General features: G+C 37.1%; 1 protein-coding gene across 1 annotated transcript; it reads right to left on the minus strand.

The window, feature by feature from the left end:
• Positions 1 to 4,490: 4,490 nt before the first annotated feature.
• Positions 4,491 to 11,558, minus strand: SVIP (small VCP interacting protein). The gene is made up of 4 exons (XM_003254333.3): positions 11,388 to 11,558; positions 9,510 to 9,560; positions 8,894 to 9,007; positions 4,491 to 4,877 (listed from the first exon to the last, which is right to left on the minus strand). The coding sequence occupies exons 1-4, from the start codon at positions 11,439 to 11,441 to the stop codon at positions 4,863 to 4,865; spliced, it is 234 nt and encodes a 77-aa protein (XP_003254381.1). The 5' UTR covers positions 11,442 to 11,558; the 3' UTR covers positions 4,491 to 4,862.
• Positions 11,559 to 19,434: the final 7,876 nt, after the last annotated feature.

Below are 19,434 nucleotides of genomic sequence, written 5' to 3' on the forward strand. Positions count from 1 at the left end.
CTTGATTTGGTTCTCAACTTGAATATTATTGATGTATAGAAATGCTACTGATTTTTGCACATTTACTTTGTATCCTGAAACTTTACTGAAGTTGTTTATCCATTTTAAAGCCTTTTGGCAGAGTCATTAGGGTTGTCTAGGAATAGTATCATGTTGTCAGCGAAGAGAGAGAGTTTGACAAGTTTTTTTCTATATGGATGCTTTGTATTTTTTTTCTCTTCCCTGATTGCTCTGGCTAGTACTTCCCTACTTGGTTTTTTCAAAACTGTTTCAGCTTTTCTAAGTCTTGCATTTCCATATAAATTCAAGGATCATCTTATTAAGTTCTCTAGAAAAGTTTGCTGGGATTTTTGCACTGAATTTACTGGCCCATTTGAGAATCACCATCTTGCAATCCAAAAACATACAATGTTTCTTCATTTAGATCTTAATTTATTGGCAATGTTTTGTCATTTTTAATGTCTACAGTTTTATTTTTCCTATTTTATTTGATATTGTAATTTAAATTTTCCTACTTTCAATTATAGATTTTTCATTGCTTGCAATATAAACATAGAATTGACTTTCATATATTTTTCATTCTGCCAGATTACTAAAGTCATTTATTAGTTCCATAAGTTTTTGTGGAACCTATGAGAATTTTCTACCTGAGACACTTGGTATTAACCTGCTTTAAATATGTCTGTTACTTATAATGTAACTATGTCTAAGAAATATAGACAGAGAAAAGGGCTTTTCAGGAGTTAGGAAAAGGAGTTTAACATAACTCCTTGACATCTGACTTATGTGACAAGATAAATTTCAGGGAAATAGCCTAGAGAGCACCAATCTGTGTGCAAAACTAATTAGTTCCACTTGAGATAAGTTAGAGGTACTTGCAAAGAATGGATGAAACCTGTTTTGATAACTAGACGACATTAACTCAAAACTCAACACAAATTTGATGCTATAAAAATAGCCAATGCAAGCCAGGTGCGGTGGCTCATGCCTGTAATCCCAGCACTTTGGGAGGCTGAGGCGGGGCGATCACCTGAGGTCAGGAGTTTGAGATCAGCCTGACCAACATGGAGAAACCCCATCTCTACTAAAAACACAAAATTAGCCAGGCGTGGTGGCACATGCCTGTAATCCCAGCTACTAGGGAGGCTGAGGCAGGAGAATCGCTTGAACCTGGGAGGCGGAGGTTGCCGTGAGCCAAGATCATGCCATCGCACTCCAGCCTGGGCAACAAGAGTGAAACTCCATCTCAAAAAAAAAAAAAAAAAAAAAAAGCCAATGCAATTCAGGATATAACAAAAAAGTATGATATCCATGGGAGTAATGTATGAATACTTAATTCGTAGGCAATAGTAATCACATTCAAAGTCAATATTTGCAAGATGAAGCATAACTAGAAGAGGGAGAATAGGACAATAAAAAGCCGTATCAAATGGGAAACTTAGTGTTTGAGTTACTGGAACCAAAACTTCATCAAAGTCTGTTATACATACAAATGCCTTGTGTCTGTAGCTTTTGAGAAAATTGAAGAAAAAAGCCACAGTACTATATTGGAATTAGCTTACAGCATGTATAGTAGTTAAGAGAATTTGAAATGCTTGCTTGGAGATGTTAAAGAAATATACCTTATGTCTCAACACATATAGGCAGTCATGGCTATTTACCTCTTACTGGTCTATTCATGCAGAAATTATTCAAAACTGGCAAGAGTTGCTTTTGTCTTCTAAGAACATAGCATAATGCTTATCAGTGAAAATAAAAAGTCAAAACATTTGGAAAAAGGGAAAATTCAAAGTTCATGTCCATTTTCCTGGGGTACATAGGATAGACAGAATTTTTATGATAGTATTATTTCTTTAGAAAAAAACCAGAATACTAGTTACATCATTTTTCCTTTATAGAAAATCCATCTATAAATCCAGGGATTGTATGAACACACCAAACAACCTTTGGTTCTGTTGCTCTTCTGAATCCCAATGTGATTAAAATGTTCCTGAGGCTTCCCTAACCACCAACTCAGGTTCTAAGTATTTAGGATGTAGTAAAGATAAAATTTTGTTAAAGAGACAGCTAAAGCTAATTTTTACATAGAAAAAAATGTATATTTATATCCCTAAAGGCAATACAGAATTTATAACCAAACCATGTGTGGGAACTGTTAAATTACATTCCAAATACCAGCAGTGGAACAAATAGAAACACAGAGATGTTTTAAAAAACATGCAGCACGTTACAAAGAGGCCATGTAATAATTCATAACTTTTGTTAGCAGCCATAAGTTTGATTAGTATTATGCAGCAATGGTTTAAGCAATTTAAAATCATGATATGATAATTACATATATGCATTTTACTGTTCCAATTATAGTTTAGTAATAATAGGTCAGGGGTTTTGAGCAACATTTTAAGCATTATAATTTTCTCCTAAATTATTTACTATGGGAAATTGGCTTCCACTTAAGGTTTTCATAGGAACTGATGGTTAATGAGGGAGATGTCTGGACGTATGTGTGTATGTGCGTATGTGTGTGTATATACACACATATAAATTAGAATTTGCAGATATTATGTGTATATATATATACACACATATATATATAATTTTTTAGTCATGTTTTTAGTCATTTACTGGGTTTTTTTAGTCATTTACCGGTTTCTCATAAGACATCCAGTCACTTCTTTTCCCTTGCCCTTTCCTAACACTGTTCCTAACATTTGGGTACCACCTCTTAGCTCCTGCAACCCATGTGATTTTGGAGAAAGCTGATCACACTCATGGTGACAGGCCATGGTTGGAAGTAACATGTTCCACTTTTCCCGAAAAGTAACAGATCTGAATATCATTCATGGTTAACAACAGATAGCATGACATTTGGGTATGACCTGCTGGTAGAAATAGGGCATGATTCCCTGGAAGTCAGTCACTTACACCAACCCAAGTTCTAATTCTTTAAGATGTAGTAAAGACAAAATTGTTCTTGCTGTATTAAAATGGAAGAAAGGATTTGCAGAGTTCAAGGATGATATGCTCTAGCTCTATGTGCACTCAGCTATCAATCATTCCTTTTCCTTTCTGCCTTGAAAAAATCATTTTAATAAAATCAAAAATTTTCATTCTAAAATATAGTTCAATGATTTCACTACCCTTTATGAACAAAAACAGCATGAATCCTCTAAAGAAAATTGAGCCAAATTATTATGTTTTGCCTAGATATTCACACAATATTTCATACCATAATAGAAAAAATAATTTTTCCATGAGAAGTCAAGAGACCTGTATTATATAATAGTTCAAACTTTTTAAAATTAACATGTACAATACACTGCAGTATAACGTAATTTTTGTGGGAGGGATAGATGAAGATAGTGGCTCAGTTTCCTTTGTGTAAAGCAAGTGAACTTGGTTGATTTAACTTAAAATTTCTATTAGCATTTAATATCTGCAAATTTTAATTTAGGGCTCAACATGTGGCCTTGCCATTTAAAAGAGCTATCAGCCTTAATAGCTAACACCAATTCTTTTATTTCAGTGTATTACATAGGAGAAACAAAAAATGCTATAAAATTCGTGTTTCTAATAAACAAAAATGTTAAGGTTTATGACTATGCATTGTATAGAATTACCTCCTAATATTTTTACATCTGAAGTAGACCTTTTGTAAGTGCAGTACCTACTACATGTTTTTTTCATACATTCATACTTGCCTTGGCAGTTTCACATCTGTATAAATCTTATGATCATTCTCTAATAAGTACACAAGATTAACACTACTTATGAAATATGGACAAATATATTACTACTCATTATAACCCATCCAGATTATTAGTTTAACTCATTCAATTACTGCAAAGATCTTTACAGAGCTGAATTTAATATACAATAGAACATCACTGGCCGGGCACAGTGGCTCACGCTTGTAATCCCAGCACTTTGGGAGGCCGAGGCAGGCGGATCACGAGGTCAGGAGATTGAGACCATGGTGAAACCCCGTCTCTACTAAAAATACAAAAAATTAGCCGGGCGTGGTGGCGGGCGCCTGTAGTCCCAGCTACTTGGAGAGGCTGAGGCAGGCGAATGGCGTGAACCCGGGAGGCGGAGCTTGCAGTGAGCAGGGATCGCGCTACTGCACTCCAGCCTGGGCGACAGAGCAAGACTCCGTCTCCAGAAAAAAAAAAAGAACATCACTGCCCTCTGATGGTATCAATATATAATTTTAAATTCAGCAAACAGAAAATCCTTTATCATAAAGTAAAACATGGTATGTTAATTTTACAAGCTACATAAATAAAAATAAATTGGAAAAAATTTTACATCTGCCTAAGAATATTCATTACTAAGTTTAAAAATTTACAGTGCTCCTTCACATCAGCCCTTCAAACGATTTTTTCAAGATTCTCCCTGATGATCAGTTTAAAGGCACTAAGTCCATAAGTTTAATCAAACATCTTCATATATAGTGAAATAAAAACAGATGTAAGGCGACGCAGCACAAATATAAGTAGTTAGATCATTTTATAAAGGATGAAAAGACAACTGCGAATTTTAATCTTAGAGGTATATGCAGAATGTTTACATGCAGTGTATGTATATTCACTATTTAGTTCCATTTTTTAACTACTAAGAAAAATAGCAAATCACCCACTAACTGCAGAAGAGCAAATGTAGGAAAATCAGTATTTAATGAAAAGTCTAGCCATTCTCTAAGCTTGAAAATCAAAGTTTTTTTAGCATTGCACTTAAGGGCAATAATATTACAAAGTCTGAATCTTCATTTATTCAAAGAGAAGAAATTAAATTGATGAAGTCCACTTGATTGCAGATAATAAACAGTTATTGGCAGTAGATTCTTCTACTCATGTTATGCTTTATGAAACTGTCCACTAGAAAAGATAAAAAAGAGAAAGAATAGGAAATTTTACTTAAAGTTATATAACAGTATTTTAGTGAACAAACAGGTAAAAAGAGGCATATGGGACACAGAAATGCAAAATGATTTTTCTGAATAGCAGCTATTCATAAAATTTTACATTATAGTCCAAAGCCTGAAATGATAGTTTAAAAGCATAAAGAAGACAAAATATCTGGTCAGATTGGTGGGTAGTTGCAGGATAGCTCTCTCCCACTGTCTTGCCTGTAGTTTTCAAGAGTAACTGTACAATGTGCTGGAAATGTAACATCCTGGGATAGCAAATGAATGGCCAGGACAGCTCAAGTTCTGTTCCAGTCCCTCCCTAAAGACAGGATGTCCTTCAATGCTTTAGCCCAAGGAGTCATGTAGTACCTCCCCTTCTAACCCCCAAATCATAAAACCCAGGGCACTCATCTGAGGTTCAAGTGGGGCACACACAGATGTCATCAACCCCAGGCAGTTTTCCTTGGGAGACAAGCTTATAATGAATCCTAGGCTTCTGTTGTCCCTTGTTGCCAATCTGTAAGTAATAAACTCACTCCACGTTAAATGTTTTTGGTTTTGTTTTGGGGTTTTTTTGAGACAGGGTCTCACTCTATCGCCCAGGCTGGGGTGAGGTGGGAATGGCTCACTGCAGCCTCAACCTCCCAGGCTCAAGTCATTCTCCCACTTCAGCCTCCCAAGTAGCTAGAACTACAGGCACATGCCACCACAGCTAATTCATTTTTTACTTTTGTAGAGACAGGGTCTTGCTATGTTGCCCAGGCTGGTCTCTTAACTCCTGGCCTCAAGTGATCATCCCATCTTCTCAGCCTCCCAAAGCCTCCCTCTTACAGCTGAGATTACATATCTGAGTGACTGTGCTCAGCCTCTTCATGTAAATGTTACATGCATGAGTATTCTGTCCACTGGACTCTGAAGTTGGTAACCACTGCACAGTGAACCTGCTATTCAGTAGCAAGATCCTAAATATCCAATAATCAGTAAAGGAACACAAAATAAACCACCACAAAACAAAAATTTAAAAACTCTTGTTTGAGCCAAGGAGTCAAGAAACGGCAGAAACCATTAAAAAATGGTTTGGCAAGGTCTTTTTCTTCTTGAGTTGAGAAAATATTCCATTTGCCCCTTTGTTTAATGAAGTCTATTAAATCTGTGACAGGTCCTGAAGAGTCATTGGGATAGGACCAGAAATATTTAGCAATCTCTTGATAGTGTTTTCCAAGTACATCCAAAGAATATTATTGGGTGTTTTATATATATATATAAATTCTGTTTAAATTTATTTAAACAGATTTTATATATATATATATATATATATAATCTGTTTAAATAAATTTTCAAAATTAAAGATTAATCCAAGTAAACCTGCTTTTCTTCATTGTACAATTTCTTAGAGGCCATAATTCTGTGCCTTTTTTAGTTTCTAAGAAGGGGATATAGTCTACAATATACAATTTAGCATTTTTAAACATTTATTCCCATGGGACTCTATCTTTCAAAACATCTCTCTTAGGACAAGTGTTATAAACGCTAGGATAGTGATTCTCAATCTGGGTTCACATTAGATTACCTTGGAAAGCTTAAAACAGTCCTGATGGCTAAACCCTACTCTCAGAGACTGACTGGTGTGAGGTGGAGCCCAATGAACAATCCTTTTTGAAAGCTGCCTATGAAACTCCAACATGCAGCTAAGGTTGAAAGCCGTTATACTAGAGGTCTGCCCTTACTCCTGTGCTGCTATATCCTGTACTGATAGTACTTTGCATCCTGATGCCATCGTCACATTGACTTCTTAGGTAAGAAGTCAGAAGACAGCATTACCCATGCTAATTACCCTGGAAAGATGCAGCACTGGTCAGGAGATGAATAGGTGAAAGGCGTGAAGACAGGGAATGTAAACTAGACTCATACTCTAGGTAGAGTCAGGTCAGAAAGACTCTACCTAAGCAAGAGTCTTCCTAACCTTCCTACCTTAGGAAGACTCTACCAATACTTCAGGCCAGCCCATGAAACGAGCCAGACAGCAGCCATTAAAGGACGATAGGCCAAGAGTTTTGAGGGTTAAGTACTTCTGCCTTGTATTTTTCCCTTCTGTTATCCCTGAGCCTTCCAGAATTTTTTCACTTCATGCTCTTGACATGTTGTGCATGTGTCAAGCAGAATGGAGCATGCCACTTGAAGCCAGCGTGTTAGCGGTAGGTGATGAGGAATATTCCAAGGAAAAATCACTCACAGTGGACAACAGCAGTGGCTAATGACAGTGAGCCACTGGAGAAAACCCTCCTGCCACTCTCTAGTTTCATGGTCCTGAGGGTCATTTTTACTAAGTGAGTTTGAGAGATTTCTTACGAGAACAGTACACAAAGAAAAACAGAAACTAAATTCAACAGCGGGTATGGTTTACATTTTGAGCACTTTTGAAGGGATCGTAAGTAATATAAGACCTAATTTGTTTTTTTTAATCTATAGACTTCAGAGTGTGGACGCTTCGAGTTTTAAGAAAGCCTCTTTCTCTGTTACAGTTTAAAAGCTGATGTTAATTTCATTAGGTTAGAACTTGTGAAGTGTCTTCTTAATTATGATTAAGTGTTGATTAAGGTATCCTTTTCCTATAACATTACATGTGACTTTAACTTAATACCTTCACCACTTCTACTGTGAAATAGTAGATCTCAACATTATTTCCAGTCCTACAATTTAATTTTTGTAATTTTGTGTTTGTTTTTGACAACCCTATATGAAGTAAACCTAGTGAAACAGCACGTTATCTCAACAGAATATTGAAAGAAAGTATATTTCTGATAAAGACTTGACCTTGTTATCACCTGTTTTACTTTACACTAGACCTATTCTGTTCTATTATGGAATTATAAAAAACATAAGCAAAATGGTCAGACTTATTTACCTTATATTGAAACTAATTACTTTATATATTGCTAAAAGTTCACCATAAAAAAACTTTATAAATAAATTTTCATTCATTAAATGATATTAGATGAAGTAACTTACAATAGTAAAATACACAGAGACACACATTCTTATTTCTGTGATATTCCTGAGCCAGAATCAACTGCTCAGGGTGTTCATAAGCTGCTTGCCCCACAAGTTAGGAGAGTATCTACATGTAGGCAAGTGTATGTGTATATGTACATGTACATGTGTGTGTGTGTAGTTTTGAGAGAAAAAAACGAGTCTGTTGAAAAGTACTCATAAATCATTGACAAGTTAAATATAAATGACTGAAATCAGACATTGTCCTTTTCGCAAATATACTAACTTCTATTTACTTTAAAAATGGACCAAGAATAAATTCTTAATATCTGAGCCATTATTTTCCTGAACTTTAAGGGATTTTAAAAATAAATCCTTTAAAGTCCTGCTAGACTGTAAAGACTCCAGCATTCAGAGACGCTGCTTAACTTGTCCACCATTATATTCCCAGTGTCTAGCTCTGGGATCCATACCTAGGGAGGTATGTGTATGATACCCACACCTGTATACATTCTGTAATCCAAATTAACATTTATGTAACTATAATAAAGAGTGGCAATGGAAAGATCAAAGATTACAAATCAATGAGTAAAAGAGCTCAGGCCATAAAACAGAATTTATAGTGTAATCCAATTTAACAAGATATATAAATGAAGGTTAGAAATTATGTCTATCAAAATGATACTTAGTTTGCATGACTTTTATACTTCTTTATACTTTTCCATATTGCTTGAGTTTTTGAATTATTTAAGATTAGTAGTAAGCATAAGAGTATTAAAATATAGTGTTAAAATAATAAACAAATCTATTATTTCATTTTGGGGAAAAAGCTAATTGATTCCAATAAATGTTAAAATAAATTGGTATTACTTCCAATATTTACTACTCATGCTTTTAAACTATTTCAAAATTTTCTGATAATAAATTTCAGGAGAAAATTAGTTTTTTTTAAATGCCAGTTAAGTTAATCACTAAGAAAATTTTAATACTTACCCTAAGTCCACCTTCTGGTGGGGGCCCAGATGTAGCAATTTGTTTTTCTATTTTTTCCTTTTTCTTTCTCTTTTCTTGCACAGATTGAACATCTAAAATTCCCCGAGATGCAGCCTTGAAGAAATTTGATAAGAAATACAGAAAGACAACAAAAATCTGTCCAGTGTGCAAACCATTTTTTTGTCTATCTTTGCTTTCTAGGTTTTTCTTTGGGGGTAGGGAGTTGGTTTATTTTTGGTAACCTAGAAGGGTATTTCTACAACAGCCTTACATAAAACATCATTTCTTCACTGGGTATTTTGTAACTATACAAATTTTCCCCTAAACTTGCTTCACATCTCTAAGTATTTTACAATGCACAGCCATTTTAAAAGGAAGGATATTACTAAAAGAGTATCTGAATTCAGAGAAGATATGATAGTTTTCATATATTAATATAAATATATTAATGCAATTCATATAAACAAGGAAATCATTTTGAAAATAATTACCTTTAAATGTAAATTTTTGGGATATCAAAGGCCATTTGCGTTACAGAATCTAGCTATGGACATCTATGAAGAATAAAGTACAAACTCAATTATCTAAGTAGGCAAAACTTGATCTTTAATCTTACCTCTTTTTGTCTTCTCTCTGCAGCCTCTGCAAGCTTTGCTCTTTTCTCTTCCTAAAGAAATGTGTAAAAACATGTATTAAAATAATAACAAACATTATTATTAATAAATTATTCACATTTATTTCATAGGCACTGTAACAGTTTACAAAAATATTCAGTACTGGCCCTAAATGTCCCACAAAGAATGCCACTACTCAACTTTCTGAATTTCATTCTCCTAATCAATACACCTTCAAATCAGCACATGCTAAAACAGATAAAAGGTTTGCCTATATAATCATTTATTTACTCTCTTTTTTAATTAAAAGGCCTACAAGCTAGTCAGGGCAATAATAAAACAAATAATGTTTACAAATACAAGAAGGAAAATACATGGTTTGATACTGCCAGTTAAAATGGAGTCTGAAGTAACCTGGTGTTTTTAGGAAAGGTTAATAAATGAAGTAGGCTAATCTCAGTGTGTAGGAGGGAAGGACTGGAGTAATTTCATGAGAGGTATTGTTCCATATCAGAAAACAGTGAATGCTATTTTTCTAGACCATGTACTACTTTTTATAAAGCCCTTTTTCTAGGTGCTGGGATACAACAGTGTAAAAACATAGATAAATGTCTCCTCCCAAATGAAACAAATTCCAACTGCGGGCGCACAGACAAATATAATGAAGTAAGTAAACGTCTGTCAGATGGTATGGCAGATAAGTAATGGGAGAATGGGTGGGTGGTATTGTGGGGAATATATTTTGTTTAACGTGGTCAGGAAAAACTTCACTGATAAAGTGACATCCAAGCAGTGAGCCCTGTGGTTATCAAGAGAAGAGGGGATAGCATGAGGATGGGGGGAGGGCTTAAAAAATCTGACATGTTATATTTTATCAACAGCCAGAACAACAAAATCAACTTAATTTAAAACTACAGCAGCAACAAAGAGAAGCTGAACTTTCCGACATCAAATTTATAAGTACTAAATTTTTAGTATCTATAACAGCTGAAGAGTTAATGTACTTCCCTAAATACTTCATTTTCTTCAACTAATTTTTAGCTAGAGAAGAGAAACAGGTTTATGTTAACTCCCTGTAAGGAGTACTAATGTAAAGATACTGTTAACAGAAAGCTACAAAAAGTGTACATGTATTGTACCACACACCCACTAGCCACATTTGAATTTCAGATAAGCAATGAGTAATGGTTTTGTAGAACCAGATCCCTAATATTGCATGGCACAAAACGATATTATAAATGTATTCCTTGTATATCTGAAATTCGAATGTAACTGGGTGTCCAGTATTTTTGTTAAATACGACAACATTATAAATTGGACATTCTGTACTACATATTCTTTTAAACGGAGAACGTAAAAGAATGAGATAAATACTAAAAAGAAATCATTAAAAAAACATATCCGACAAAGCTCAGGCGTATAAGCGACTTTCTGAGCACCTTCTTTTAAAAGATGGTAGACACAGATGAAAATGCACATCTCCTAGACGACTAAAGAGCTCCCGGGGAAAGCAATGTAGTTTCGCGCCGAATTCCATCTACCGCATCCCCCAGAATGTCCCACGCGCAACGCCCTCGGCGTGCGCCGGCGCCCTATGGATATCCGGTGCAGCCAAAGTCAGTGGAAGGTAGAAAGACGCCACGGCCGCCTTTCGACAACTTTTTGTTAGAAAAGTGGAGATCTACACGGAGGCGACGGCCTAGGTCGCTCTGACAGGACCCAACGACCCTCCTGACGCGTCCACCCGTCCTCGCTAGCAGGGTCTCCCTGCGGGCTCTCGACCTGCGCCACCCGGTCCAAAGGCTCGGCCCGCCCCGCAGCCCGAGGACAGGTGCTCAAGGCGCAGCCCGGCGGCGGACGCAGGGACCTGCTCTACTCACCAGGTCCGGCGTGGGAGGCGCGGACTCCCCGGGACAAGGAAAACACAGCCCCATAGGGACGACAGCTGGGGAACCCTGACCGGGTCCGCCCCAGGCCAGGCGGCGCTAACTGCGCGGTCTGGAGCGCGTCCCTGGTCCTCCGCGCTTGCCCCGCCCCCACCGCCCTCCACTGGCTCGGCTCCGCCCCAGCGGCAACGCCCCGCCCCCACCCCGCGGCTCCGCCCCGCCTCCCCTCTCTGCGGCAACGCCCCCCCTCTTCTCGCGACACCAACCAGTCTCACAGCTCAGCTGCGCCCCCCTAAGGCATTGCCCCTTCCTCACCGGCAGCTCCGCCTACCCCCGCCCAATGAGCCCAGGGCTTGTGGCCAAAGCCTAGGTTCCAGGAAACACCTGCTGTGGGTAGCGGTGCAGGGAAGGGATGGAAAAGCTTCGCTACGGTTCCAAAGCTCTTCTTGCTAACCTTGCCTTACCATTTATAAATGAGTGAGTGGCACAACTCTGGGTAGTTCATGCTACCTTTTTTTATGAGATGGGACTCTGGTGTCCTAGAAATTAAGGCCAAAATTCCAAGTCAACATCAGCACCCTTTTCTCCCTTGTTAGTGACAATGCTATTCCAGAACAGAGGGCAGAATATAAAATCCATTATTATGACGATGAATCTAGCGTCATAAATGTGGCATTAGTTGAGATTTCCACTAGTTTCTGGTATTTAGGAGTCATTTATCCTTCCGAGAGAAATAATAAAGTTTCATCTATTGAGAAATATTTTAATGACATTCTCCTCAAATTTTAATAAGTATGAGAATCAGCTGGGCAAATAGTTAAAATTTACATGCTGATTTAGTAAGTATAAGGTGGGACCTGAGAGTCATTTCCGGTAAACCCACAGGTGATACTGAAGTTACTGATCTCGTCTCCACAGAAATGCTTTTATTTTATTTTATTTTATTTTTGCATTCTATTAGTTATTTCTGCTTATTTGAAAATTTTCAAACATTACAAAAAGGTAGGATGTATAGTGACAGCGTCTCAGAAACCATTGTCAGCTTTTTGATATACTTACTGGTTAATTTTTTATAGATGTATAATTTACATATAATATTATGCACTTATTTTGATTGTGGAATTCACTGAGTTTTAACAAACATGTGATCACTACATTCAAGATATGTAAGTTTTCCATCACCCAAAAATCTTCTTTTGTACCCAATCCCATTCAATACTCTATCCTATACCTAGATCCAGGAAACTATTAATTTGTTTAATATCACTTTAGTCTTTAAGTTTTGCATAAATATTAATATCACTATAGTCTTTAAGTTTTACATAAATGAAATATACAATATGTTTTGCAAAAGCCATAATATTTTTAAAATTCTTCCATGTTATTGAATGAAACAGTAGTTTATTCCTTAAATAATAGGGAATGATGCTTTTTTAATACTATTATTCGATTGCATGGGCCCTTTCTAAGGGTAAATAAAAATCTGTAAAGAAAAAGTGAAGGTTCTCTTGCAAAAAGAGAAAGATAACTACCAACCTCCTCTTTAGCATTGTGTTTAGAAAACGTGAAATTGTAAGCGCTATCTGTCTCACTGAAATGTATGGAAAAAAAAAAAAAAAGGCCAGGCGTGGTGGCTTACTCCTGTACTTTCGGAGGCCAAGGTGGGTGGATCACCTGAGGTCAGGAGTTCAAGACCAGCCTGACCAACATGGGGAAACCCTTTCTCTACTAAAAATACAAAACATCGCCAGGCGTGGTGGTGGGCGCCTGTAATCCCAGCTACTCTGGAGGCTGAGCAGGGAGAATCACTTGAACCCAGGAGGCGGAGGTTGCAGTGAGCCAAGCTCCCACCACTGCACTCCAGCCTGCGCAACAGAGTGAGATTCCGTCGAAAGAAGAGAAAGAGAGGAGCGGAGGGGAAGGGAGGCTAACTAAGCCTCTTGCCAGTTTTGCATCAGAAAGAAAGAACCTAAATAAGCCTCTTGCCAGTTTTGCATCCTCAGAATATCTTTGGAGGCCTATTGGCTTTCTCTTAGAAATGAAAACATCCAAGAGTGGCACCTGTCTCCCCGTCTTCATGGTAGTTTACTGTCTAGGCACTTGGCTTCAAGATGGAGCTTTCTGCTTGTCAAGAGATACAAGTGTTATTCTTTCCTTTAGATTTCCTTTAGATAAAAAACAATTAACATGTGTGTAGTGGATTGTATCTGCCAGGCTATATAAAAATGGTGAAGAACTTTTTCATTGCAAACTCATTAGTAGATTGCTTCTGATAGAAATCACAATCGATTTAATGCTTATTCAGTGATAAAACTGTTTCTTTCCTGCGTTTGTGGAGAAGTTTCCTGCATTGGCAGATTTTGTTTTTAATTATTATCGAAACACTTTCCATAACATAATTATTTCCCCAACACTTTCCATGGTTTATTGATTTTTAATAAACATTATTGAGATATAAAACACAATTAACACATCTACTTTAGGTGTACAGTAGTGCCTTCCATCCTGGTTTTGATAAAGTTTCAGTTTATTTATTCAACATTAATATCACTATAATCTTTAAGTTTTACATAAATGAAATATACAATATATGTTTTGCATATATTGTCAACTGCATGGTCAACTGAGGTCCAAAAATATTAAATGGAAAATTCCAGAAATAATTTATAAATTATAAATTGCTTGCCTTCTAAGTATCTGATCCAATCTTAGGCTGTCCTAATCCATCACACCCAGGATGTGAATGATGTGAATCATCCCTTTGTCCAGGGTATCCACAGTGTCTAAGCCACCCGCCCATTAGTCACTTAGTAGCTATCTCAGTTGTCACATTAACTGTTGGTATTATGGTGCTGGTGTTCAAGTAACCCTTATTTTACATATTAATGAGCCAAAGTGCAAGACTAGTGATAATGGCATATTGTTATAATTGTTTTATTATTAGTTGTTGTTAATTTGTTACTGAACCTAATTTATAAATTAAACTTTATCATAGGTATTACGTATAGAAAAAAACAGTGCAGATACAGTCACTGACCAAGATGGCCTAATGTTTCCTGCTGCCTGACTAACCTTTAGACAGGGTTCTTCCTGATTGTTGGCCTCTGACCTCCCTATTTTTAGACCATTCACTTTAAAAAAACTTGCAAAGTGTACATTTTCTCTGTTCCTTTAAGATGTAAATCTTCTGGCCTCTTATCAGTTCTACAATGCAGAAGCATCTTTCTGAAAAACCTGGGTGCCATCTCTTTGAAATGCAATAATTAAGAAAGGTAGAACCTGTTCTTTTCTCCTAATCTCTGTGGGAGAGTAGGAGCCTGACTTCCCTAAGCACCAATCAGCAAACACAGATGGTTTAACCCTATTGACCAACATACAGTACTTTTCCACTTAGGGACCTCTGTGCTTAAAATCTCTCCTGCTTTTTTTTTTCAGTGGCATTGAGCCCTCTTTCTGTGCCCTATTACAGTGGTCTTAAAGTATTTTGTTCCTGTTTAACTCTGTCAGGTGCAAATTGCCTTTGATATTAGTTGAGTTTTTGACAATTATATGTGCTCTTGTAAACACCATAAGAAGGTATACAATATTTCCATTAGTCTAAAAGGTTACCTTGTGCCACTTTCCAAACAACCCCCCAGTGACCTCTAGCCCACGACAAATATTGATTTGCTTTCTGTCTCTATTAATTAACTACACTTTTTCTAAAATTTCATAGAAGTGGAAATATATCGTAAGTGCTTCTTTTGTCTGGCTCTGCTCCTTCTACGTAACGTTTCTGAAATTCATCCGTGTTATTGCGTGTCTGTTTCTTAATATTACATTGTTATAAGTATGCTACATTTAAAAAGTTAATTTACCAGGGGGCACAGTGGCTCTTGCCTGTAGTATCAGCTACTGAGGAGGCTGAAGAGGTAGGATCACTCGAGCCCAGGAGGTTGAGACCAGCCTGGGCAACATGGGGAGACCCCATCTCTACAAAACATACAAAAAATAGCTGAGCACGGTGGTGTGTGCCCGTAGTCCCAGTGACTGGGAAGGCTGAGGTGGGAGAAACACATGAGCCCAAGGAAGTCGACGCTGGAGTGAACCACGATTGCACCACTGCACTCCAGCCTGGGCAACGGAGTGAGACCCCATCTCAAAACAAACAAACAAACAATAACAACCCCCCAAAACCACCAAAAAGTCAATTTACCTATTCATGGATGTATGGGCTCCTTTGAGCCCTTTCAGGTCATTATGAACAAAGCTCCGTGAATATTTGTGTGCAGTTATTTGTGTGAAGTTTTTTTTGTCTTGACTACCTAAAAATGGAATAACTTATATTTTACATGTATGGAAATGAGGACTAAACTCTGATTTTTTTATCTTGCCCAAATCCCTATCTAAGGGGTCTAGGGAGTCATGCCCTACAAATCATAAATTCTCATCAGATGGATTTTATTTAACCCTATATATCATGATTTTCTTTGCAACCTAACTCTGTCATAACATTATAAGACAAAGAGGAAAATCAAAATATGTTACCCAAAAACATGTTTCTTTGCCATATTTTGAAATGACCCTCCAAAGCGTTTCTTTGTGGGGGAAAATGTGCAGCTGTAAAGAATCTCTATTAACATACCTAGATCTTTTTCTTCCAGACCCTCCCAATCCTAAAGAGATTAACTAAGATCTGAATAGGAAACATTGGTCACCTGTTGCCTCTAAGGGCAGCCACTATAAGACTTCAAAAGAACTTTGGTCTCCACAATCTTTATCTTAACCTGAACTTTCCCTTTCTGTCTATCCCAGGTCTTCAGACAAACTCAACCAATTGTCAACCAGAAAATGTTTAAATTTGCCTATAGCCTGGAAACTCCTGCTTTGAGTCGTTCTGCCTTTCCGGACCAAACCAATGTACTTCTTAAATGTATTTGATGTCTCGTGCTCTGTAAAATGTATAAAACCAAGCTGCGCCGAACCACCTCGGATTCTCAGGACTTCCTGAGGGCTGTGTCACGGGCCATGGTCACTCATATTTGGCTCAGAATAAATCTCTTCAAAAATTTTACAGAGTTCAACTCTTTTTGTAGACAACAATATGGCGCCCAAACAAGCGGGGCCTCAGAGAAGACTCTGGATCCTGAAGGAGTATCCCAAAACCAGCGCTAAGGTACCAGCTGGAGCCCATTGAAGCCTCACGGAGTTTGGGCTTCTCCTCCTGTGGAACTGGTAAGTCCTCCTGAGCCTCGGACCTCCTGTTTTGGTTGATAGTCCTTGATTTATTCTGAGCTGTTTTATTCTCTTAGGAATTTGTTGCTTTAGGATCCCAATTCGAGTTCAAAGATGCATTTCTAAAGGGTCTCCTCAATTGCTTTTCTCTCAGAATTAATCTCAATTTGGCTTGTCTGTGCATATTTGAGTGAGGAACTGAACTGTCATTTTCATCCACAGCTCATCAGTTCCTCCTTAAAAAAAAAAAAAAAAAAAAAAAAAAAAAGTAGGGGTCGGGCGCGATGGCTCACGCCTGTAATCCCAGCTCTTTGGGAGGCCGAGGCGTGTGGATCACGAGGTCAGGAGATCGAGACCATCCTGGCTAACACGGTGAAACCCCGTCTCTACTAAAAATACAAAAAATTAGCCGGGCGTCGTGGCGGGCGCCTGTAGTCCCAGCTACTCGGGAGGCTGAGGCGAGAGAATGGCGTGAACCCGGGAGGCGGAGCTTGCAGTGAGCCCAGATCGTGCCACTGTGCTCCAGCCTGGGCGACAGAGCAAGACTCACTCTCTCACAAAAAAAAAAAAAAAAGTAGGAAAGAAATTAACGAAGAATATGGAAAAAAAAAAAAAAAAAAAGGAGAATGACCCCCTTTTGAGCACACCGTAGGTTTTGTGGCACCTCTACTTTCCAGAGTTTATGTAAAATGTAAGTAATATGGTCTTTGTGTACATTTTACTTTAAGGAAAAAATCCCTGAGGTCGACCTGCAAACTATAGAGTTCCTAAGTTCTCTTTCTCTATTTTCTGCCTGCTTTAAATCTGGTGTTACTTTCATACTGAGATAAAAAACCACTGTTTGGATCTAACCGTCTTTTTGCAAACCGGCGAATTTATATTCATCTCATGGCCAAAGTACTAAAGTAAATCTATAGGATCTTTGTGTGTGTACGTGTATGTATGTATATATGTGTGTATGTATTTGAAGGACTTTATAAATTCTATAATTTTATGTTTAATTGGCAGTTAAATTCATTTTAATTTTCCTTTAGCGTACCAAACTTTTTCTTTTTGTAACTTATTATGTAAATTTTGCTATCTGATTGTCACCTGGGTTGTTTCCTTTAATATGCAAATTTAGGTCTATTTAGCTGAAAACTGCTTAGGGTGGTGCAACATGTTATCAAGAATTTGAAAGTCTAAAACTGAAAAAAAAAAAAAGGAAAAGGAAGTCTTTATGAATCTATAAAATGTACCTCTATGGGCATGCTTACATATATCCATGTATTTATGTCATGCATACAGTGTTTCACTGCTAAAATATATATATAAAGAGTTCTAATTAATTGGCTAAAAAATAGGTAAAAGTGCTTAAATCAGAGACTTAAAAAAAAAGACTTGTCAAATGTTTTTTCAAGTTCACATGACTTAAGTAAAATCTTTAATAAGATGACTTTAAAACTATTGGTAAAATAATATCAGCAATGTTAGCATTTTGTTTGCATTTATTGATCAAGTAGTTTCATGTTTATTCCTGCCTAGTGGGCCAGATAATGCGATTGTAAGGTCTGTTTGCCCTGAGAAGGGGACTGCCCCACTCTTCCTATAAAATACCAAGTGAAGTACCCCAGATGAAGCAGTTAATATGTTTCATATGCAAGCCATGTTGGACTAGCTTTATGATAACTGGGATATCCTCCTGCCAAATATGCCTATTACCTAGGTCATGATAAATTTGGGGGTTAAGGGGACCCATTTTACATGGGTGCTCCTCTGACAGAATGACAAGAGTATTTAAGAAGCCTTATCAAATCTGCGGTCCCTCATAGGTCTTCTAGATGTAACTCCCTGCTGGGAAACCAAATCCTTTTCACCAGAAAAGATAAAACGGTCTGGGGGTAAAAAAGGGTTCCTGAGACCTGAACATAAAAACTACAGTTTAATAGAATTATAAAATTTAAGATGTTTAAGCAAGCTTTATGTAAGGTAGTTGTAACCCCCTTTTACCAAAAAGTCTTATGAAAATGGGTACTATATCTAACTGGGGGTTGTTTTTCTCTTTTCTAGTACTATAAAAACCGAAGACATATAAATCGGCTCTTTAGGAAATGTCATTTAAACATTTATTAAATTTATTTATTAAAAAATGTTATTTAAACACACTGAATAGGAACTAGTAAAAGCCCACAAAATATAGGGTAAAGCTTTCCTCTGCTGCACAGCCCTTTATGTGGAGCTTTTATCGGGGCTGATGGAAAAAACTGAGTACCTTTCAATGACAATGACCGAACTAGAGAATTTCTACTTGATAGGGCATTTACTGCCTTGCTATGAAATATTAACTGAAGCTACCCCTATGCTAATGGAAATAATGTTTCCCAAAAGAGTTCTATGATAAAATAAAAATGGCTTACACAAAATCTTGCTACCTAATAAGCAGAGAGCCGCTTTTCTAGGACTAATTGTGAGTAGCTGCTAAATTCTACAGTGCCTAATGGTTCTCATGAGCTGTTTGGTTTGTAAATGGCATTTCCCAGGTAAACAAACACTTGTTTTAAAAGCTGCGGCTCTGGTTAAAGAAGGGTCAAAAAATATATATATATTTTAAGTTATTTGGGTAAAGTACATTTTTGTAAGCAAATTTACCTGAGTCCTCCAAAATTCAGACTGAATTTTATGACAATATAGTTGTCTGCATAAGTTCAATTATAGTTTTTTTTTTCTTCAAACAGTTGGAGACACTTGTTATTTTACCAAGACTGAAACGAAAATATTCTATTTTTAGGTAAACTTTCAGCAAAACCAACTTGAAAGGAGTCTATATGGCCAATCAATTCTTGCTGCA

Source organism: Nomascus leucogenys, chromosome 15 (assembly GCF_006542625.1).
Source record: "Nomascus leucogenys isolate Asia chromosome 15, Asia_NLE_v1, whole genome shotgun sequence".
In the NCBI taxonomy this organism is placed as follows: domain Eukaryota; kingdom Metazoa; phylum Chordata; class Mammalia; order Primates; family Hylobatidae; genus Nomascus; species Nomascus leucogenys.

Excerpts from the sequence above, each read along its gene's own strand:
- SVIP (XM_003254333.3), bottom strand. The coding sequence starts at position 11,441 with ATGGGGCTGTGTTTTCCTTGTCCCGGGGAGTCCGCGCCTCCCACGCCG. Across the intron at positions 9,561-11,387 it reads CGCCTCCCACGCCGGACCTG|GAAGAGAAAAGAGCAAAGCT; the intron begins GTGAGTAGAGCA and ends ACATTTCTTTAG. Across the intron at positions 9,008-9,509 it reads CAGAGAGAAGACAAAAAGAG|GCTGCATCTCGGGGAATTTT; the intron begins GTAAGATTAAAG and ends AATTTCTTCAAG.